Source organism: Miniopterus natalensis, chromosome 9 (genome assembly GCF_054644295.1).
Source record: "Miniopterus natalensis isolate mMinNat1 chromosome 9, mMinNat1.hap1, whole genome shotgun sequence".
Taxonomy (NCBI): domain Eukaryota; kingdom Metazoa; phylum Chordata; class Mammalia; order Chiroptera; family Miniopteridae; genus Miniopterus; species Miniopterus natalensis.
This window is the reverse complement of record NC_142089.1, coordinates 14,853,268-14,876,496: the sequence shown is the minus strand read 5'-3', so window position 1 is coordinate 14,876,496 and position 23,229 is coordinate 14,853,268. Positions and strand designations below refer to the sequence as shown.

The window sequence follows — 23,229 nt, the reverse complement described above, 5'->3', positions numbered from 1 at the left end:
GGTTCGGAGAAGACCGTACTCAGAGTGGCTGAGATTGAAGCAGGGAGTCTGAAGAAGGCAATATGGGTGTAGGGGAGATTTAAAAGTTTAAAGGTGAGCCCGGCCGGGCGTGGCTCAGCGGTTGAGCGTCGACCTGGGATCTGGGCGATTGGGGTTCGATTCCCGGTCAGGGCACATGCCCGGGTTGCGGGCTCAATCAATGACTCTCTCATCATTGATGTTTCTATCTCTCTCTCTCCCTCTCCCTTCCTCTCTCTGAAATCAATAAAGATATATTTAAAAAAAAAAAAAGTTTAAAGGTGAGGAGAGCAGGATAGCGTCCTTGCTAACCCTCTGGTGGATCGTGACCTCAGACAGACCTGGGTTTGAATCCCAGCCCCTCCATTTATTTACTGTGGGTAAATTCCTTGAACTCCCTGAACCTCAATCTCCAAAATCTCTACAACAGGAATAATCATAGCACCTTGTGATTTTGTTGTGCAGATTAAATGAGATAGTATGGGTGAAACAGCTGTTGTTATTGTTTTCGGTCTTACCAAGTCCTGGTGTTAGGGGTGGGGTGGGATGGAGTGGGGAGGAGGCTGTTCAGATTACACCCCACCCAGCCACAGTCATTCACTGGCTGGACTCCTGCTGTGTACACTTGTCACAGTCCAAAGTTTCCATCACCCCTGCTTTATAGTTTACAAAGTGCTATCATTCATTCATTCATTCATTCATTCATTCATTCATTCATTCATTCATTTGGCATTTCCTGAGTGCCTCCTGGATAAACCAGCACAGTGCTGGGTCCTGGGTATCTCGTGGCATTGTCCCTGCACCCAGAGAGCTGACATCAAGTAGTTAATCACACAAATAAGTGCATAGTTAGAAATTGGGTTAAGGGCTAGGAGAGAATATAGGGGGGCCAGGAGGGAACATCACAAGGGTCCCCAATTCAGTCTTAACGAACCTACACAGCAGCAGCCAAGGATAACTCTCAACCCCATTTCCTGGGATGGAGACCCTGGACCTCAAGGCAGGGCAGGCACTGGCCCAAGGGCACAAAGGAGGTGGGGCGAAGGACCCAGGAGGCCAGCACATCCTGCTGACTCCTTCTCCCACCCACATTGTGCCTCTGTTTCCTCATCTGTAAAATGGAGCAATAGTGGTACCTATCTCTTAGGGCTCTTGTGACATGTCAGTTGATGAACTGAAATGTGTAAAGTGCTCAGAACAGTGCCTGGAACAAAGTGAGAACTATATGGGGTGGGACAAAAGTAGGTTTACAGTTGTCCGTATGCAAAATAATACAATAATTAATAAATAATAATATAAGAATAAACTGTTTTGTGTACTTACAACTGCAAACCTCCTTTTGCCCCCACCCTGTATGAGTGTTTAATAAAAGAAATAAAAGATATTAGTGACTTCCATTTGAGAGCCTCCTGGGCGCTGGGAACTGAGGCAGTTCCTTTACTTACTTTACCACTAATCCCCACATTCGTCTATAAGATAGTTCTTATAGCTCCCATTTTACAGATGAAGAAACTGAGACCCACAAAGCTGAAGCCACTTATCTGAGTTGACCTAGGTTGACTCTACCAGCCCTCTGTACTGTATTATGTCGCTTTTTTCCACCACAAAGGCAGGGGGGTAGACGAAATGGCTTCCCCGAAGCCTGTCTTGGGCCTTCTCACTCACACTCCCAGCTGAAGACCCTGCCAGTGTATAAACCGTCTGGGCTTGTCAGAGCCTGGGGAGATTTCCTAGTTGTGCAGCATAACTAATAGCTCAGAGCTGCAACCATCTCATTAAGCAATTAGCTCTGGGAGGACTGAGGCAAGGAAGTGACCTCACTGGCCACTCGACACCACCCTACCGCTGGGGCTGGAGGTAATGGGGGTAATCATGAGAGTGGTGGTAATGACACTGATGGTGACGTTGTCAAGTGATGGAAAGGATGATGGCTCTGTCAGATCTTGATGTTGGTAGAGGAGGTGATGGGGCTGGTGTTTGACTTGGTGGTGGTTAAGGTGATGGCTAATGGTGGTGGCAGGTCCTAGCATTGATGGAGAGGTGACAGTGGCAGTGATGACCCTGTGGCTGGGCTCTCAGCCTCCATTCCACCCTCCTAGGTGGTTTTCCCTCCCTCGCAGCATTTGCATGTGGAACAGGCAAGTTAGACTCATTCAAACAAGATTGGGAGCCAAAGTGAGACTCAGTCCTTTCTGTGCTTCAGTTTTCTTATTTATAAAATGGTTGTTGTTGCTATTATTGTTTTTTAAATTTCTTTACTTGTTTCTTGATCCTTTTGGCTGTTTCTGCTGGCTAACAAGGCTGCAATAATGGGAGGTTTTTCTGCAACAGCTTCTGGTGTCAGGTCTCCAGCACTCTCTCCAGATGCCAGATGGCCCAGGGGCAGTGGCAGTGGTCAAATTGGTGTCAGCAGCTTCTTAAATGCAGCTTCCTGATCCCTGGAGTGAAGCTTCTGAATCCACAGCTCCAGAGATAGTGGCTCTCTTGCTGGGTCAGTTGTGTGTAGTTCTAGGAGTCATTCCTAGAGGTTTGGCTCATTGAGCCTCTCCAACAATTGTCCTATACTGAATACCTTCCTGCTAAAAATCCAAGGGGTGAGGGGTTCTGTTTCCTGCTCTGAATCCTGACAAATACAGTTTGAGAGCCTCATGGTTAAAGCTGTTGGTGCTTGAGGTAACAAATATGGTGACATGGAAGACAATGGTGTCTGGTGAGGGTTATTGGGCTAGTTTGATGGGTGCTGGCTCTTGGGATTGATGGAAATGATGATAATGACAATGTCTGTTGGTAGAGGTAGGTGGTAACAAGAAGTCCTAGGTGCGAGCAATAGAATCTGACTCTGGCTAGTGTACAGATTCAGTGGGTAAGGTGAGGGCTTCCCCCATGCTGGGCTCCTGTGTCCTCAGCTAGGTCATCACTATACAGGGGAGGGGGAGAGTGGCAGGATATGTGTCCATTAGGCCATATCAGGTTTCCGGTGTCCCGGATAGAGCCATGATATAGCCCTGAGGAACCCAGGCCCTAATCGGCCCTCATGCTCCTGGGCACCTCCCGGCACTTCTGTGACTGACACCACCCTGGTCACTGAGAAGAGACCAGTGATAGCAACGGAAGCCTCAATCATCACAATCACAGTGTCAACTACAGCCACAGTCATAATCACTATCACCTTCACACCAACAGGACGGGATAGGAAATCCTCAAGGATTTCCTGACCCTGAGAGTTGGCAGGGCCCCAGTCCCTTCCTGGGCCTGTGGAAGGCAATGGGACTGCCCTGGGTCAGAGCCAGAGCCCTCTCTCACCATCTCTCCGCAAGTCAGGATGCAGGCAGGTAACTTGAACCAGCCGCAGTGGAGGGCTTTGGGTTCTTTTTCCCAGTTCATCAGCATATCTCTGGACAGAGCCCTGGGGACTGTGAGGCGCTGATCCCCACCACTTACCTCTGTAAACTCCAGAGCCTAGAGCAGGACCAGTGGTAGGAGCTGCCCAACCAAGTGCATAGAGTTCTGGAGGACAGGTCGTCTGGTGGGCAGGTCATCTGGTGGGGGCATGTAGTGGAGATAGGATGTCACTTTCCCGAAAGACACACCTGATGGTAGACCAGGGACTCTGGGCATTAGCTCAGGGGTATCACCTTCAGAGCCTCTGCTGCACCCCAGGAGCTTAAGGCCTGTGGCTTTCAGCCCAGCTGCCTGACTCACCATCCTGAAGTTGGAACCCTGAAATGGGTCTGTCCCGGGAGGGACCAAGGACTGCTTCTCCCTGTTCCTTGATCCCAGGATGAGACCTGACCTTGGTCATAAACTGGTCTGAGCCTGGTGACAAAGATCTCCACCTAGGCCCAGAGAGAGCCCCACCCTGGTTCTGGGTTGGGCACTGATCGGGCTACAGAAAACACTCTCACCTCCATCTGTTCCTGACACAGGCCCTGGCTCAGCCCTAGAAGCGTGACTAGCCTGACCCTTGAGCCAAAGGGGAGCAGACCAGGAGCAGGGTTGGTTCAGCACGGTTGTTCACCTCTGCATTTGGGGCTTGAACTCCTGCCTGGGGAGCAAACCATGAAAACAAAACCAAAAGAAGGCCTACCTCCATCTCCTTGCTTTAGTGACACATCATGTCTTAGGAAATGAAACCTAAAAGGAAAGTCTCTGATCTAAGGCCCTAACCTCTGCCTGCCCCTGCTGGGCTCCCTGTTTCATTTGGAGAATTCTTGCCTTAAACCCTCCCTCCCCACTATCTCCAAGTAGCCTCCAGGTCCCCAGGAGGAGAGGGACCTGTGAAAGCCCCAGGAACTTCATCTTGAGTCCATGGAGGGGTGAAGGCCAGGACCTTATCTGGCTTATGAGCTGAGGCAACACCCTTCCCTTCTCTGGGCCTCAGTTTCCCCATTTATACAGTCTTGTGCCACTTTATGACAGGATACATTCTGAGAAATGGGTTGTTAGGCAATTGCGCTGTTGTGCCAATATCATAGAATGCACTTACACAAACCTAGATGCACTTACTCCACACCTAGGCTATATGGTCTAGCCTATTGCTCTGTAGGGAAGGGAAAATAATTTTCCCTCTATGCTTCTGGGTTCTTGGACGAGATATCCTGTAATAAAAGACAGATTGACAGGGGAAAAACAAACAAAAGTTTAATAACATGTATACATCCTGCATACATGGGAGGGATCCAGGAAAACTCAGTAACTTGCCCAAATGGCTGAAGCCACCACCCTAAATACTGTCTTCAGCTCAAGTCAAAATAAGACGTTGGGGATGGAGAGAGTTAGGGGAGGTTACCAGGAAAAGCACAGTAAGGTTATTATGCAGATTTCAGTCTTCGCCTTCCGCTGTGATGAGTCCCTAGAGATAAGGTCACCACCCCCCCTCCAAGTACAGAGAGGGAGACACCTTTACAAATGGATATTTTCCTTACAAATGTAAATATCTTACAAAGGGTATAACCTCCACTTGGTTTTCAGAGCTTCTCCCTGTCTGTTGTTTCTTAAAATTAAGCAGCCTAAAGTAATCCTATGCCAAAGAGACATATTTGAGGATGACAAATTCTGTTTCCCTACAGCTCCTAGGCTACAAACCTGTATAGCATGTTACTGTACTGAATAGTGCAGGCAATTATAACACAGTGGTAAGTATTTGTGTAATGCATTTCGCTACAGAGTCAGCACTCTACAAAGCTTAGATATCACTAGGCAACATGAAATTTTCAGTTTCATTATAATCTTATGGGACCTCCATTGTATATGTGGTCCATATTTGGCCCAACTGTCATCATCTGGTGCATGACTATATAGTGAGAGACTTAGCCTTCCAGTTCTAATGTCCAGTTAAGGACTCTGATGGAAATTTAGGGCCCCATGTTCAAGGGTTGGAAGGGTTGTACTTCCTGGATAGTTCAAACTCAGGAAACTTTCCCTAAAACATGTATGGTATACTGGGTTTGAGTCCTGCGATATCCTCTTAGCTCTAATACCTTGTGCTAGTGACTTGGTCTCTCTGGGCCTCAGTTTTCTCATCTGTCAAATGGCACTAACACCAAGTTTGTGAGGATCAAATGAGACGATGGCAAGCAAAGTGCTTTGTAAATTGTAGAGTTCAGTCCTTATGGGAGGGAGGGACAGTTGTGACTGCTGTTGTTATGGTTAATGTTTTGCCTTCCATTAGAGCCCAGAGAGTGGATCAGTCTGGCCTGGCTCTCAGGTTGGTGGGAGATCTCCTCAGAACTTCCTCAGGACCCACTACCCCAGCCCTGCCCAGAACCAGCTCAAGCCCCACATAAGCCTCTCTGCCTCAGGGTTGGACAAGTCCTCACTGGTCATCGAGGGATCAGGGCTTTAGAGCTGGACAGGACTTGGGGATCCTCAGATCCCATCCCTTTACGCTGGCCGGGATAAGAGGAGTGCTTGCCCCAGGAGGCTGGAAGTGAGTTCCCCACTCTTGTGACAGAAAACCTGCTTAAAGATGAAAGGTGTCTGTCTGCCTATCTGCTGGTCCCTAGACTGTCTTCAGGGCAGGGAACAGCTGGATTCATCTGGGCTCCCCACTTCAGGGGCCCAGCCTAGACTGAGGGCAAAGGGAAGGAGGTAGCATTGGGAGAAAAGGGGATGGGAAGGTGGGTGGGGCAAGTGATCAGTGCCCTGGGATTTACAGACCGGAGCAGCAGCAGGGAGGAGGGTGGGGCTGGCTTGAGGCGGAGCGGGACACAGAAGCCCCACCCACTGGGACAGCGACTCCCAGACCTCCCTCCCTCCCTCCCCCACGGCTCATTCCCCAGGGCGGGCTCCTCCCGTGGGAACTGCTGTTTCGGCAGCGGGGCCCAGCCGCCCAGCCACCCGTGCGACAGGAATGAGGCTGAGCTGCGGGGCGCGCACTTTCCCGGACAGCCGCCTGGGGAAGCCCCGAACTGGGCTGCCCCTGCTCGGGCCTGGGGAAGGGGTGGCTGTGGGCAGAGGCCCCGAGTGGGCGCGGGAACCAGGCGCCGCTTCCGCAGCCCGCGGGCCGCAGCAGGGCACCTGGGAGCTGGTTAGAGATGCGGACTCTCGGGTCCTTCCCCAGACCTGCTGATTCATAACCTGTATTTTAACAAGATCCCAGGTGACTCCTATGCACATTCCAAATTGAGAAGCCCTGTTCTACAAGAGCTGGCCTGCGCACTTACATGATTTTGGTTTTGTTTTAAAAAAAAAAATTTTTTTTAAAGGACATCTACAAACTTCCAATTATAAAATAAATAAGTCCTTTAGATGTAATGTACAGCACAGTGACTATAGTTAACAATACTGTATTGTATATTTGAAAGTTGCTAAGAAAATAGATCTTGAAAGTTCTCTATCACAAGAAAAAAATTGTAACTATATGGTGATAGATAACTAGAGTTATTGTGGTGATCATTTCACAATATATACAAATATGGAATCATGTTGTACACCTGAAACATATGTTATATGTCAGCTATATCTCAATGAAAAATTAAACAATAAAAAAAGACAGATTACCTTCCTTTTTCTTCTTTACATTTCAGTTAGAGCATTATCTTTTTTTCCTTCAAAATTAGGAGTGTATAAATAGCACATATTATCTATGAATTGCATTTCATTACAGAGAAGAAGGTATTGCAAGATATTTGTTTTTAAAGGGAGGCGGGTTCTGCTGGGACTGGGAACCCACAGATGAGCACCCACTCCTGTTTTTAGTTGGCAACATCAGCCCTAAGGGACATAAATGGGAGCCATCAGCCCTTGAACCTGAGAAGCTTCCACTCTAGCAGGGGAGATGAGACAAACACGCATATTGCCACCTTCCTGGGCCTCAGTTTCCTCACCCATGAAATGGGCTTAGTCATTAGTCTTCTCCACCTGCCTCCCCACAGGGTTGGACAGGCTCAAAGGAGCTGGGGGACAGGGAGGGGCTCTGTGAATTGCCTGGCATCTGAGGGAAGTGAGACCCAGGAGGGCCCTCTGCTGTCCCTCTCTGTCCTTCAGAGTCCAGCCCTGAGCCCTCCTGATTCTCTCCCAGAGCTTCATCCTGTTCTGTGGTCTCACTCTCTCTACATCCTTCCTGTGCTACAAAAAAACACACTTGTCTGAATATTGCTCCAAATTAGCAAATTAGCCCTGTTTCTGGGGAGAGCAAGCATGCATTGAGTGCTGACTACATGCTGGGCAAGGACTTCTATGCCACCCTAAGAGGAGGTGATAATGACCCAATGAACAGATGAAGAAACTGAGGCTCAGCAAAGTGCAGTGATTTGCTCCCAGGCCGCACAGCTAATGAGAGGCCAACACGGAGGAGGAACTCAAGTTTTTGCTCCCACTATACCAGGCTGCCTTGGCTGGAAAACAGGAATCAACTTTCAGTGAACTTGGGAGGATTTCCCAAGTCCCAAGTTCAAAGTCCCACATCAGAGATCTGGCTGTGGCTGCACTGCACCTCTCATTGCAAGATCTGGATCTAGATGAGTGCTCCTTCCTCTCTTCCTCAAGCATCCCTTCACTCATCCCATGAATATTTACTGAGCACTGAATAATTGTCAACATGCTCCCAGGAGCTGGGATACTCAGAACAGACAAAATCCATGCCCTCCCAAAGCTCTGAAGCTTAGGTTCCAACAGGAAACAATAGGTAAATACACAACAGGACGTGTAGATGATATTGGATGCTATGGAAACAGTAGAGTAGAGCAGCACTTTTTAACCAGTGCTGCAAGAATTTTTAACACATGCACTACCTGACTACTTGGTCAGGGGCACTGACCTCTTTTCCCCTAGATTGTCAAATAAAAAAATGACAACAGTCAACAAAATAGCCGTCTGGTGTGAATGAATCAAAATTATACCTGTGTGTGTGAGTGTGTTCATGCCACAAAATCTTAATAACTAGTTTATGTGTACAATGAGATGAAAAGGTTGAAAATCGCTGGAGAAGAGGAAAGCTGGGCTGGGGAGAGAGGTTGCAGTTCTGGTTGGGTTGTTAGAAGGGCCTCGCTGAGAAAAGGGCACACTGAGAACAGGACTGGGAAGAACTGGGCAAGAAGCTCCCTGGCTCTCAAGGGGAAGAGGGTGTCAGGACAGATGAACGAGCCAAGGAAAAGGGCCTGAAGTGGGGGAAGAACCTCATGGAGGCCCCCCGAGCCTCACTGATGGGGGGGGCGGGGCATTCTGCAGAACTCTGAGGTGATTGGAAGGACTTTGGCTTTTACTCAAAGTGTGATGGAGGCATTAAAACGATATGACTTGACTTGTGTTTTATTTACTTATTTTAAAAAGTTTTTTTTACTTATTGATTTTAGAGAGAGAAAGGAAGAGAGAGAGAAACATCAATTTGTTGTTTCACTTATTTATGCATTCACTGGTTGATTCTTGTATGTGCCCTGACCAGGGATCGAACCCAAAACCTTGGAGTATCAGGTAGATGCTTTACCCAGGGCTTAACTTATATTTCAAAAGAATCACTCTGGCTGCTGGGTTGAAAAGAGACTGTAGGAAAGAAGTGCAATAGCAGGGGGCCAGTAGGGAGGCTCCAGTAATCCAGGAGAGAGGGGTGATGGTGGGACGTGAGAGAAAAAAGTATAAAAAATAGCTTTGGATTTTCAGCCGAAGAACTGGAAGTTGCCATTTGCTGTGGGAGGAGCCATTTGGTTCAAGAATTCAGCTTTGGACATGCTAAGTTTGAGAAGACTATATAAACATACAAGTAAAGATGTTGACTAAAATTAAATAAATGAGCATAGAGTTGGGGAAAGGGTTCTGGACTAGAATATATAAGTTTGGGATTTGCCAGCACTCAGAGGGCATTTAAAAAAAAATTTTTTTACAAGAGTTTATTTGAGTCAAACTGAGGACATATGCTGGGAGCAAGATCTCCGATGCTCTCCATAGATGGTATTTAAAGCTTGAAACTGGAAGAGATCACCAAGGAGTGAGCGCAGACAGAAAAAGAGAAGAGTACCAGGGAATGAGTCCCAGGCATTTCAGTTTAGAAATTGAGGGCATGAGGGGGAAACCACAAAACAGCAGGCAGGGCGGTGGGAGAGAAACAGGACAGTAAGATGTCTTAAAAGCCAAGTGAAGAAAGTATTTCGAAGAGGAGGGGATGAGCAGCTGTGTTGCAGGCAATTTATAAAGGCCTAGTTAAATTTGAGGATTAAGAATTGACAAATAGAATGGGAGGAAATTTTGCAAATCATATACCTGATAAGGGACATGTATTTAGACTATATAAAGACCTCTCAGAACTCAACAATAATTTTTAAAATAATGCAATTGAAAATGGGCAAAGGATTTGCAATAGACATTTCCCCAAAGATACAGATGAAAAGATGTTCAACATCATTAGTCCTCACAGAAATCAAAATCTCAAGGAGATCCCACTTCATACCCACTAAGGTGGCTATAATAAAAGTGACAGATAAGAACAAATGTTGGCAAGGATGTGGAGAAATAATAACCCTCATACACTGCGGTGCGAATGTAAAAAATGGTGCAGCTGCTTTGGGAAATAGTCTGGCAGGTCCTCAAATGGTTACTTTTACTCCCAGTAATTCTACTCCTAGGTATATATCCAAGAGAAATGAAAAGCATATCCACACAAAAACTTATACATGTATATCAATGAGAGAGAGACCTAATGTAAACAATGGACTTTGGTGACTATAAGGTGTCAATGAAAGTTCATCAGTTGTAACAAATGGACCACTTTGGTGGGGTTTTGTTGATAATGGAGGAGACTATGCACTATGTGGGGGCAGAGGCTATAAGGGAAATCTCTGTATCTTCCTCTCAATTTTTCTGTGAATCTAAGTGTTCTTAAAAAAGCTTAAAAAAACTTGTACATGAATATTCATAACAGTATTCCTAATAGCCAAAGAGTGGAAACAACCTAAATGTCCATCAGCTGATGAATGAATGAATAAAATGTGGTACATCCATATATCCATGGAATATTACCTGACCATAAAGAAAAAATGAAATACTAATACATGCTACAACATAGTTGAACCTTGAAAACATTATGCTGAATAAAAAGTCACAAAGATCCATATCATATGATTCCATTTATATGAAATGTTCAGAATAGGCCAATCTACATAGAGACAAAAAGTAGTGTAGTGGTTGCCTAGGGCTGTGAGCTAAGGAGGTTGGGGAAAAAATGGGGGAGTGACTGCTAAAGGGCACATGATTTCCTTAGGGGGTGATGAAACTGTTCTAAAATTGATTATGGTGCTGGTTGAATAACTCTGTGTGTATACAAATCAGTATTGAGTTGTACACTTTATATGGGTGAAGTGAGAGATCATCCTATGTCAAAAGATTAGTGCATAGTGTGATTCCGGGCTCTTGTTTGTTGTCCCAAAGCTGAGGAGGGACCAGTGTAGGGACCTAGACTCTCCTCAGAACTCCTTCTCCCTTCCCACTACCTCAAGTAATAGAAGGTGTGAATGGAAGAGCCTGACTCCTATTTCACTCCCATTTTACAGAATAAGAAACTGAGGTTCAGATAGGAAAAGCAATTTACCTATGTCACTAAACTCAATTATCATAGAGACTAAGTTCCCTTTTATTTTTTTAAATTTGTCTTTAATGATTTCAGAGAGAGGAAGAGGGAGAGAGAGAGATAGAAACATCAATGTTGAGAGCATTGTCATTGATCAGCTGCCTCCTGCACACCCCCGACTGGGGATCGAGCCCGCAGCCTGGGCATGTGCCCTGACCTGGAGTTGAACCGCGATCTCCTGTATCATAGGTCAATGCTCAGTTGCTGAGCCACGCCTGGTCGGGCCTAAGTTCCCTTTTAAAATCAACGAAGCCTTAGCTGGTTTGGCTGGGTGACTGGAATGTTGGCCTGGAGACTGATGGGTCTTGGGTTTGATTCCAGTCAAGGGCACGTACATCCGTTGCAGGCTCGGTCCCCAGGCCCAGTCAGGAGGCAACCAATCTATGTGTCTCTCTCACATAGATGTTTCTCTCTCTTCTTTCTCTCTCCCTCCCTCCCTCCCTTTTGCTCTCTCTGGAAAGCAACGGAAGAAATATCCTTGGGTGAAGATTATAAAAAATTTTTTAAATCAAAGTCAGAATGAATATGGGAAATTTGTACAGGGGAGGAAAGCTCACACATAGCATTTTTTGAAACATATGTAACATTTGAAAGCCAGCTGGACTCTTTAGGGTGTACCCCAGGCCATGGTTGTTTTCCTCCATTCACCAGGACAATTAAAATTTAGTTTTGGTGAAAATGAAAAAACTCTACTGAGTACACCCCTTCTCTCTTCCTTTCATCTTCTCTCTCCTCTTCCTACATCCCCAAGTCACTCCCACCCCATCACAGTGATGCTCAGGTCTTGTGAATGAGCAAATATTGGACCAATTAGCTTTGGGACTAGAAGTGTCTACAGAAGGGTGATTCACAGTTACATGAATTTGCTAACTGCTCTTCCTAATGCAGATAGAAGGAAGGAGAGAGGAAAAGAAATCTGTTCCTTTCCTTAGAAAACTTGATTCAAATGTATGGGGTGAAAAAAAGTAAAAATAAATAAAAAATAAAAATGTGTGGGGTGGTAACAAAGCACTAGGCCACCCTCATGAGGCCCTGGCCCTGTGTAATTCCAGCCCCAGCTAGTCTTCCTGGGGAAAATCCCTTCTGCTTTCTGGACCCCAGTTTTCCGATTTATAAAGTGCAAAATGATTGTCAAAAGACCTCCCAGCATGAGCCTTCAGGGTTCTAGGAATGTGTGGCTTAGCACCTTCTCTGCTGCCCTGACTATCTAGGAACAAGCATGGGGAGATAGGGCAGAAGTGAATCCAGTAGAAACAATGGGAATATCACCTCATTAGGGAGGCCTTCCATGATTACACCATCTAATGATGTAATCTATCTCTCCAGTTCTCTTTCTTGCTCACTACGTCTTTTTCACACTCACATACACACATGGTTGCTCCCTCCCCATTACCCTGTTTTATTTTCTTCTTAGTACTATCCAAAATGTCTTATATATTTGTGTACTTAACTATTGTCTTTCTACACTCAAATGTTAGTTCTAGAAGGGCAAGAATCTTGCCTCTCATATCTCTGGGCCTAGCCCAGCACCTGGTACACAGTAAGTGCTTAGTATATATGTGTTGTCTGATGAACGAAATGAATGAACAAATGAGTGAATGGGTCTGTGGGTGGTATCCGAGCTGTGCCAAGCATGGCTGTGATCTGTACCAACTCTTCCATGAGGAGCAGCTGAAAAATAGGGCTCTGGAGTCAAGAGACCTGGATTTGAAACCCACACTGCCAATTAGTGGTTGTATAACCTTAGGCATTTCACTTGGCCTTTCTAAGCCTTGGTTTCTTCATCTGTAAATTGAAGATAATGATCCCACATCTCAAGGTGTACTTTTATGAATTAGAGGTGGGTACATAAAGTGCTCTGGTGCATAGCAGGTGTTTAGTAATTGTTAGTTTCCTTGCTTGCTTTCTTTTCCTTCCTCTGCTGAAGCCTAGAGGTAGGAGGTCAAGGGCTTGGAGATTCTGGACTCAGCCAAAAGAGGCTGCTTCTTTCTCTCTTTTAAAATTGATTTTTGAGAGGGAGAGAGAGAGAAACATCAATGTGAGAGAGATACAGTCATGGATTGCCTCCCATATGCACCCCAACTGGGGACTGAACCACAAATCGAACCCATGACCTTCCAGTGCACAGGACAGAACAGAAGCTCTAACCAACTGAACCACACTGGCCAAGGCACTTATCTATTTCTTATCTTTCAAGAGAAGGTAGAACAAAATAGCAAGCAAGTTCACTGAGGACAAAGCAAGGGCCTTGGCCAAAGTCACACAGCCAAGCAGTGGAGTAAGCAGCAGGGGCCCTCCCTGGGGACCAGAGGAAGCCCCTGGTCCCAGGACAAGATGAAAGGAGGGGATAAGGGCAGGATCTTGTTTGGGCTGGACTTCCAGAAAAAGGAAGTAGCTGCTCTAGTCAGAGAGTCAGCCTCCTGGGTTCTAGTCCTAGGTTTGTCAGAGGCAAGTTGGTGACTTTGGAATACAGTTTACTATTTCTAGGTCTTGATTTCTATTTCTGTACATTAGGCATATTACTCCTTGCCCAGCCTGCCTTACTGAATGGAAATGTTCTGGAAAGAGGACCTGGCCCTTAGCGGTCTGCTTAGGGCTGGCTGGTAGTGTGTGGGTTCTTGACTTTATGTAGGAAAAATTTCACAACACGAGTCCAGGTGAATTGTAGGGGATGTTTATTAAAGGTGGGGACAGTGAAACAAGGGCAGGCCTAGGTTAACAGAAGGAGCTGCTTTGGCTCGCTAAGAAGTCGGAGAAAAGGGGGCCTTGGGGACAGGTTTGAGGGGTTTGCCTGAGACAAACTGCCATTGCCCATTGCTGCCCTGGTTGTAAGCCTCCTGGGGTCCCTTAGAGTTTAGGAGATGCCTGCCTGTGGGGGAAGGAGAGGGAGAAGGGGAGGGGAAGGCGCCCAGGTGCTCTTGGGAGGGAGAGTGAGCACTAGATGTTCATTTTTTGAGGGGTTTTAAAGGTTGGACGTTTAGGGGAGGTCTTAGGGGAGGATCTCAATACAATATTCATCAGCTTTATGCTGATGTAACAAAATGAGGTTTATTCTCTTAACTTCATCTGTCCTTGGGTACGGTTGGCAAATGGTACTAATTGGATTCCTGCCACCTGTCTCAAGTGCAAGCCATTTACTCTTTCTTTCCTTCGTTCCTTTGTTCCTTCCTTCCTTTTTTTTTTTTTTTTTTTTTTTTTTGAGAAATTACACCTGTAAGAATTTATTAAAAGGGAATATTTGAGCCCTGGCCGGTTTGGCTTAGTGGTTAGAGTGTTGGCTGTGCACTGAAGGGTTCCAGGTTCGATTCCAGCCAAGGGCACATACCTCAGTTGCAGGCTGATCCCCAGCCCTGGTTGGGGCATGTGTGGGAGGCAACCAGTCAATGTGTCTCTCTAGCATCCGTGTTTCTCTCTCTCTCTCTCCCTCCCACTCTCTCTGAAAAGCAATGGAAAAGATATCCTCAGGTGAGGATTAACAACAAAAAAAGGAAACATTTTAACATATGGGCAAAACAGAGTGTACATGTATATACATCACTGCATTATTGTTGTTTTAAAAACTGTAAACAACTTAAATATCCAGCAATAGGAGTCTAGCAAGAAGTGTTATGGTATGCTCATAGAGTGAAATAATTTCCATTAATTAAAAGAACCTCCACATGACAGTCTCGAAATTTCTTTTTTTCTTTAAAACCATTTACTCTTAATTGAGTGTCCTTGGTTTAGAGAAGGTAGGATTTACCAGATGGCTGAAAACTGCTGTTTAACTGTTTCCCTATTCTGCTTGTCCTGGCTTACTAGCCTGTCTCAGAAGTGTTAGGAGATTGATATTTAATTTGTTATATTGTTAGGAGCATGATATTTAATTTATGAGAGGATATTGCAGTGATAAATCAGGCATACTCAATTTCTAAAATTTTGCCATAAGAGCATACATTTAAATTCAAAATAAGATTAAAAGTAACAATAATAATAATAAGCTGCATCCCTCTGGGCTCTGTAAAGGGGGGGTGGTGGCTTGTAAACATATTATTTCAAAAGAACATATGAAAATCTTTGGCTAACTATAAATAAATCAAAATTTAAAAAATACTTACTGAGCACCATCTCTGGGGTGGGTGAGGAAACTGACTCAGGGGGTTAGTGACTTGCCTAAGGGCACACAGGACCTGAGAAGGTTGACAACAGGCTGGCAGGAAAGATTTCCGCCAGCCGCTCAAGAAGCCCCTGAGAGACGGGGCTGCAGAAGGGCCTGAGACGGGCTGGGTCAGGAGAACCAACCACCAGCTCCAGCTTCCCTCTATCCCCCAGGCCCTAGAGGCCCTGGGTAGTGGAACGAGCAAGAGCCCACAGAGTCTACGGCCCAGGGTCAGCACAGGGGCCCGACTTGTTCTCTGTGTGACCTTGGGGGAGTCATGCACCTACCTGCCCTCTCCGAGCCGTGTTCCCCTCCTTTGAACATGGACTTTAAGGCTGGCCAGGCTGTAGTTGGCAAGGGTCGATCAAGAGAGTGCGTTAAGAAGTCCCTTCCACGGTATACTCTTGAGTTTGTCACCTTTCTTCAACTCTGGGAGATGGCGGGAAAGCAGGAGGAGCGCTGTGTGAAGTTGAACAAGTGGCGCGATCTCTCTGGGCTTCTGAAAATAGTGGATGACTAGGACCAGGCCAGGTGATTCCTAAATTCCTTCCAGCGCCCAAAACAAAAAAAACCTGGAATTCATTAGCGGTCCGACCCCGCCGCAAACCACCTATCGCTCCCTCGCGGCTGCCCCGGGAGAGCGAAGCCCTTTCAGTCCAGGGCCTGTTCCGCCCCCGGCCAATCACCGTGAACAGAAGTTCTTTAAGGACCAAAGGAGGGAATTCAGCAGAGAAGGAGGGCGGGACAGAAGCGTGCCTTCCAGCCAATCAGGATCCCCCTGGCTCTGCTGACCAATGGCAGGATCGCCTGAAGGCGGGGCGGCTCCGGCTGTGAGACAGCTGCCGGAACCAATGGGCATGTCGCCCGCGGCCTATAAAAGTCGGCTGAGCCCGAAACGCCAAGCTTTAGGGTCGGTAGGTCGTCGCCTTTGCAGGTGTGCCCTGGGATTGCCTCGCCGTCCCTGCCGTGCGGTCCTTGCAGCCGCGCCCCCTGCTTTGGCCCCGGCCCAGTCGCTCTCCCTGCCCTCCTCCCCTTAACCACCCCCCGGTTTTTGCCGTCGGGGCTCCGGGGCAGGGCTAATTATGCCGTCGGAGAGCGGAGCTGAGGGCTCGGACCAGGTGGCTGCGCAGGTAGGGACGGCTGCGGCCTCGGCGGTGGCCGCGGCCGCCCAGGCAGGCGGCGGCCCCGACCCGGAAGCCTCGCCGGCTTCCCTCGCGCCGCACCTGAGCGGGCTGGGCTGGCCACAGGTGAAGCGGCTGGACGCGCTCCTGAGCGAGCCGATTCCCATTCACGGGCGAGGCAACTTCCCCACGCTGAGCGTGCAGCCCCGGCAGATCGTGCAGGTGAGAGGGCGCTAGGTGGGGGGCCTGGGGTCTCTATCCTGAGGCCCTCGTGGCCGCAAGGACCCCGGAGTCTGTTCGATTCGCTGGACAGCTAGGGAAAACGAGGCTCAGAGAGGGACAGGGGCCGGAACAAAATTGCATAGCATTGATGGCAGGTAGACCATATCCCCTTCCCCCTGCACCTCATGGTCCCTCCCCACTTGCTTTCCCATCCGCCGCCCCTGGGGAGCCCTGATTCCCCTCGGACTATTCACCCAGGCCGTGGCTTGGAGAGGGGAGCAGAATGAGGAGAGACTCGGCAGTTGGGGAAGAACAGTCCTGCCTGGAAGGACAAAAAATGCCAGGCAGCTCTGGGAGGGTAGGTGTGCATTGTTGGGTTCAAAATAGTTCTTCTCATCCCCAAATCGTCATTCCTGGGCCTCACTCCCACTCCTTCCCTGGCTCAAGGTTCTGGGGGCAGACTGTCCTGTGCTCCCACAGCCCTTTGTTCAAGAGCCCCCTAGCTACTACCAGGAAAAGCCTAGAAATCCTGAGAAGGACTCCCTCTCAGCTGGATTGTAGCAGGAAAAGATTAAGCACCAGGCCAGCCCTGATGCCTGAATGCTGGAAGGCAACCTCAGGTGTCCAGGTTAGGTGTTTCTTCCCCTTCCCATGATTGGAAATGAAGGTCAGCACAGATCCCAAGCCCCATTTCTGTCCTGAGGAGCAGAAGAAGAGAATTCTGGCAATCCCTCTCCTCTTCCTTAGACTCCCTCTTCCCTTTACCTGACACCCTAAAATTGCTCTTTCATCTGTTTAGTCCAGGCATTGTCATGCTCTGAAATAGCAGAATATGGTAATTGTTGTACCCATTTTAAACTGGGGAAGCTGAGGCCCCAAGAGGAGCAGTGAGCCACCTAAGACTACCTAAAGAAATGAAAAGCAAACCCAGAGAATCTGGAGTCTTTCCAGGAGCCACTGCTGCAAGTTCAAGGTGTTTCCACCCCTTCCCCAGATCCCAAGACTCAACTTCTAGGTCCATGGGATGTCTTCTTATAAGAAGAAACCAGAAAATCAGCCACAATTCCTGCACATTCCTACCAGAAATGGACTTTCTTTCTGGGGTAGTAGCTGACAAGTTAGGTGAAGCCTTAGCTTCCACAGAAGGGGAGGGGTGCTCACTGGGGGATTTACCTTGCCCTCCCTCCTGAGGAATGGGAGGGAGTGGGAGCAGATTCTCCAGAGCTGACTCACCCACAGTCCAGTGGCGCCTCACAGAGGCATTCCTCTGCTGCCCCGCTGTCATGGGGTAATTAGGAAACCAGTTGAGGCTTTTCTCCCCAAGACAGTCAGGTCAATCTTGAGGCCCCAACTGCTGTACCTCCAGGACTGTTGCTTCAGGAATGGGGGAGAGAGTTGAGCCCAGTGTGGCAGCTCCCCTCTGCAGGGACAAGGGGTGCCCTGGAGGGGAAGTACCAATATGGTCCAAACTGCCTTTACAACTAGGGAAGCTGAGGCCCCAAGAGGAGCAGTGAGCTGCCTAATACCATATTCTGCTATTTGAGAGCATGGCAGTGCCTGGACTAAACAGTGCCTGCTCTGTGCCAAGCCCTCTTTGGGACACTAGGGGGCATAGATATGACTGGGACCCAGACTCCCTGCTTTCTAGGTCTCCCAGCCAGGTCGGGGAGACTGCAGATCAATAGGAGCTGGCTTTACAATGTGATAATAGTACAATGTCCTCCTAGACAAGGGTCAGCAGCATCACAGAACACGGAGTTGCCTGCTGTGGTGAGGACAGCAGCAGAGACTTCAGAGCTGGACTGGGAGGTTGGACACCTGCCTTTAGGACCTGGGCTGTTGTCTGTTCCCTCTGCTGGGTCCAGTGTCCCCATCTGTTCAATGGGGACAGGTTGGATTCTTCTCCAACACCCTTTCTGGCTCTGGAATCCAAAGGGAACAGGATTCCCTTCACCTGGCCTGTACAATTGCCTCCACAGGGAAGGAAGCCCATCTCCTAGAAGGAATCTGCAGCTGGCAGCTTCACAAGCTGTTGAGAAGTATGTGGTGGGGGTGCTGGTTATTGACTTTGGGCCTCTTACAGTGCTGAGTTGTCCCACAGTTCAAGAATTGAAATCTTTCTTCCTCTTTACCCCACAAGGTTTTGCCTGTAGCAGCAATCTGAGCAACTAGAGATGCTGTTCTTGTTTGTACCTGGGCTAGGGGGCCCCCACTCTTTTGTAGGAAACCCCCTGGCCTCTGGGAGGACTGGTTCTAATTAAGTTCAGCCATTTATTTTCTGTGTGACCTTGATAAGTCCTTTGCCCAAGGTCACAATTTTATCTCTCCAGCTGCATCCAAAGGATTTGCATTAGGTAGCTCTGAATTTGAGTTTTATAAGCCAGCTGGCTGGCAGGTCCTATAGATCTCAGCAGTAGTTCTAGGGACGGCCTTAACACAGGAGAAAGGAGGGCACAGCCACTGCCCCCTCCATGGCTGGAAAGTCTGATTCAGGAGGCCCCAAGCTGCCCTGCAGCCCTTGGGTGTGGCAGTATCTGGGGACTGTCTGCCAAACTGGCTGAAGTCACCTGGGAAAGAGACAACAGCCTTTGGCTGGCTGACACAGCCAGCCCCATGGCCTGACGCAGGCGTTTTAACAAGTGTACTGCTACCTACTCACCAGACCAGATGCCATGCCCTGGGGTGGGCATCAGCCTGAGAGCAGGAGCTGGCTCTGAGTAAGGCTTAGTCAGCTCTAATGGGACTTGGGAAGGGGCTGGTCAGCTCTGCAGGCCTGACCAGGGTCCTTGGGACAAGATCTTGGGTCCGTTTCTCTCCTTGGTCTGCACGGACACAGCTGCCAGGGTGTGGGTTAGAAGTCCCACAGGCAGGACTGCAGCAGCTGGCTCCTTACCTCCAGCCTCCCCTGTCTGTCTGGCCAAGGCATTCCCCAACCTCCACCTTCCTGTTCCCTAACTATTCTGGCTCTGGGCTTCAGTGACTGGAAGCTTTGGCCTCATTTCGATATTTTGAGAGGGAGGGAGAATTAGAACCCTAGTTTCTGGCCTCTGCTCCCTCTGAACCCTGGAATAGTAATGTGGTAGAAAGAAGATAGACTTTGGAGTCAGTCATACCTGGATTTGAGGTGCCTCTGCATGATCTTGGGCAGGTGACTTCACTCCTGTGAGCCTCAGTGTCCTCATCTATAACTTGGAGATCCTAAAGGCCTATCTCCTATAGGTTCTGGTGAGGTTATTTTGATGGCCAGTTGCTCACCCTCCATAGCCGTGACGATACCTTCCTGTAGTCAAGGTCCTCCTCCCAGAAGCCTTCCTGGAGGGAGCCGCCCGCCTCAGATTGCCCCACTGCATCTTGCCTCCTCAGCATTTAGGTGCATTCTTTGCAGTAATTCCCTGGGAGGTGAGAAGGGCAGCCCCTCCACAGGTGCTGACTTGGCAGCAAGGGTTGCAGAATCACTCGGGGCAGGAATGCTGCCTGGTCACTTTCAGGACAGTGTGTGAAGTACTCTGGGTTGCTGAGTGTCCAGCCCAGCTCCACTCTCCTCCCCACCTGGTACTAGGCCTGGGAAGACGCCTCTGGCTAGAGGAGCAGGTTCAAGTTGACTTGTAGGTTTGCCTGTCATGCTTCTGTGTCAGCAGATGGGATCTGCTACATCCCTTCCCACTTGGTTTGGGAGGCTTCCTGAGATCTTGACCCATTCCCTCTCCCAAGAATGGAAAGGGTCTGGGTTTTAACTTCCAGCCCTGCCCTTTCTGAATGGCTTCCCCTTTGAGTCTTAGATATTTCACCACTGTAAGCCTCAGTTTCCTTATCTGTAAAATGAGTATAATATTTGCCTCACTGTGCTCTTGTAAAGATGAATTAATATGAATATCTCAGAGTCAAAAGAGCGTGCATGGACTTGAGAATCCAATTGACCTGGGTTCTAGTCTGAGCCTGGGTGCTCTCTGACCTTGGGTGCTCTCTGAACTTGGGCGTGTTTCTTAACCTCTCTGGGCCTCATTATCATCTATGAATCCAGATGATAATACTCACACATAGGGTTGTTGTGAGGACTAACGTGGTTCTGTGTGTGAACTGAGAGTTATGTGCCCAGCACATCAGAGCAGCTGCGCCATGCCTGACACCAAAACAAGTGTTTTATCTGCAGTTTTAGAGAGGTAGAGTAGAATAGTGGTTAAGACATGGACTCTGTCTGAGTTTAATTCCCAGCTCTGCATTCACCAGCTGGGTGACCTTGGGCAAGTTACTTAGCCTCTCTGTGCTTCCATTTCCCCATCTGTAAAGTGGGGATACTTGTACCTACCTCACAGGGTTATTGTGAGAATTACATGAATTTATATCCTAATGTATGAAGTACTTAGATCAGTACCTGGCCTTTAGTAAATTCTATGCTTGTTTTTTATCATTATTGCTCTTCTTTCTGAGGCTTTCGTCCAAATAGGCCATTCTCTAGCTTAGGAAATGAGGTTTAAAGAGTTAAATATCTTTCCAAAGGCACAACAGCTGATAAGTGGTCCAACAGTGGTTGATGTTATTGTCTCTATTACATGGAAGCCCGTAGCGGACCTCGGGGAGGGATGGGGGACAGGCTTCTGACACCTCTCCTTCCTGCCATCCCCTCCACAGGTTGTCCGCAGCAGCCTAGAAGCACAGGGACTGCGCGTGCATGGTGTGCGACTACATGGCTCAGCTGCCAGCCACGTGCTGCACCCTGAGAATGGCCTGGGCTATAAGGACCTGGACTTAGTGTTTCGTGTGGACCTGCGCAGCGAAGCATCCTTCCAACTCACCAAGGAGGTGGTGCTGGCCTGCCTGCTGGACTTCCTGCCAGCCGGTGTGAGCCGGGCCAAGATCACGCCTCTGACACTCAAGGAGGCATATGTGCAGAAGTTGGTGAAAGTGTGCACGGACACGGACCGCTGGAGCCTCATCTCACTGTCCAACAAGAGTGGCAAAAACATGGAGCTCAAATTTGTGGACTCAGTCAGGCGCCAGTTCGAGTTCAGCGTAGACTCCTTCCAGATCATCCTGGACTCCCTGCTGCTCTTTGGCCAGTGCTCATCCACTCCCATGTCTGAGGCCTTCCATCCAACTGTGACAGGTGAGAGCTTGTACGGGGACTTCAACGAAGCCCTGGAGCACCTGCGGCACAGAGTCATCGCTACACGCAACCCCGAAGAGATCCGCGGTGGTGGCCTCCTCAAGTACTGCCACCTCCTGGTGCGTGGCTTCCGGCCACAGCCCAGCACTGACGTGCGCGCCCTGCAACGCTACATGTGCTCCCGCTTCTTCATTGACTTCCCGGACCTAGTGGAGCAGCAGCGCATCCTGGAGCGCTACCTGGAGGCCCACTTCAGCGGGTCCAACTCAGCCCGCCGCTACGCCTGCCTGGTGACGCTGCACCAGGTGGTCAACGAGAGCACCGTGTGCCTCATGAGCCACGAGCGCCGCCAGACGCTGGACCTCATCGCCACCATGGCACTCCAGGCGCTGGCTGAGCAGGGCCCAGCTGCTGCCGCTGCCCTGGCCTGGCGCCCTCCAGGCCCTGATGGGGTTGTGCCTGCCACTTTCAATTACTATGTCGCCCCTGTGCAGCCTCTGCTGGCCTGGGCCCACTCCTGCTATCCCACCTGGCTGCCTTGTAACTGACTCGGAACCTGGTCAGGAGCGACTGGACCTCCCCAGATGGAGTGGGGCCTCAAGGATTATGTGGAAGGAATGACGAGAGACAGGCAGCCTGTGCCAGGTGGCCCAGCACTGCTACTGGGTTGGGCCTTAGAGTGAACACACCAGACTCCCTGTGGGCTTAAGGCCAAGCCGGAGTTCTTGGCAGATGGACCCTTTGCTTATTGCAGCACATTTTTAGGCCAGCATGATTGTGGGGTACAGGAGCTATTTGTCTTGGGGGTTAATTGCCTTTAGGAGACAAAGCATGTTTGGGGTGGTAGCCTCAGTGTCCATCATCTTGGTTTGATTTCTGTGGCCTAGAAAGGGTCTTATTGGCTGTAGTGCGCCTAGCAGCCTCTGAGAGCCTTCAAACCACACAATGGCTAGAATATGGTACATTATGGGAACTAGTCACTTTGGGTCAGGCTGGGCCAGTCACAGGGCTGGTGGTCCAACCTGGCTAATCACTGGGAGAAGGGAAAACAAGGCATGAGGCAGCTACCTGGAGAGGGATATATTTGGCCCAGTCCCCTAGCACCCCTAACCTGAGCTGTCAAGGTGTGTGGTGGGCAGGAACCAAGTGGGCTGGGGTGGGACACATACATCTCATGACCCTTCCAGGGTGTTGCTTCCTTCCCCCATGTCATGAGGAGCCCTCCTGCCTGGGAGCTTGTTCTTAGGAGGATACAGGGCCCAAAGTGGCCACAGTCAAGTGGTCCCAACCCACTGGCCTGCTTATAGGTTCCTTGCTTGGGGGAGGAAAGCCATGCCCTCCTCCTGTTACTATTTTGCACTCTTACCACCTGCCAATAAAAATCATTTACACTGAGCCTAGCACCATGTTTTATCCTGGGAAAAGGACCTTCCATGCGGGTGCTGTGGCTGCCTTCCCCAGCCTGAGTCTGGCTTATATTGTGGAAGGGGACATTGAGGGGGTGGGTGCGTGAGTCCTGGGCCATTGCTGAGGGAATGCCCCTTCTTCCCTCAACATCAGCCCGAGC

The 23,229-nt window shown here is 48.9% G+C and overlaps 1 protein-coding gene across 1 annotated transcript; it reads left to right on the top strand.

The window, feature by feature from the left end:
- Positions 1–16,120: 16,120 nt before the first annotated feature.
- On the top strand, positions 16,121–22,728 carry TENT5B (terminal nucleotidyltransferase 5B). Its single transcript, XM_087820817.1, has 2 exons — positions 16,121–16,558; positions 21,188–22,728. The coding sequence occupies exons 1-2, from the start codon at positions 16,298–16,300 to the stop codon at positions 22,208–22,210; spliced, it is 1,284 nt and encodes a 427-aa protein (XP_087676943.1). The 5' UTR covers positions 16,121–16,297; the 3' UTR covers positions 22,211–22,728.
- The last annotated feature ends 501 nt before the right edge of the window (positions 22,729–23,229 follow it).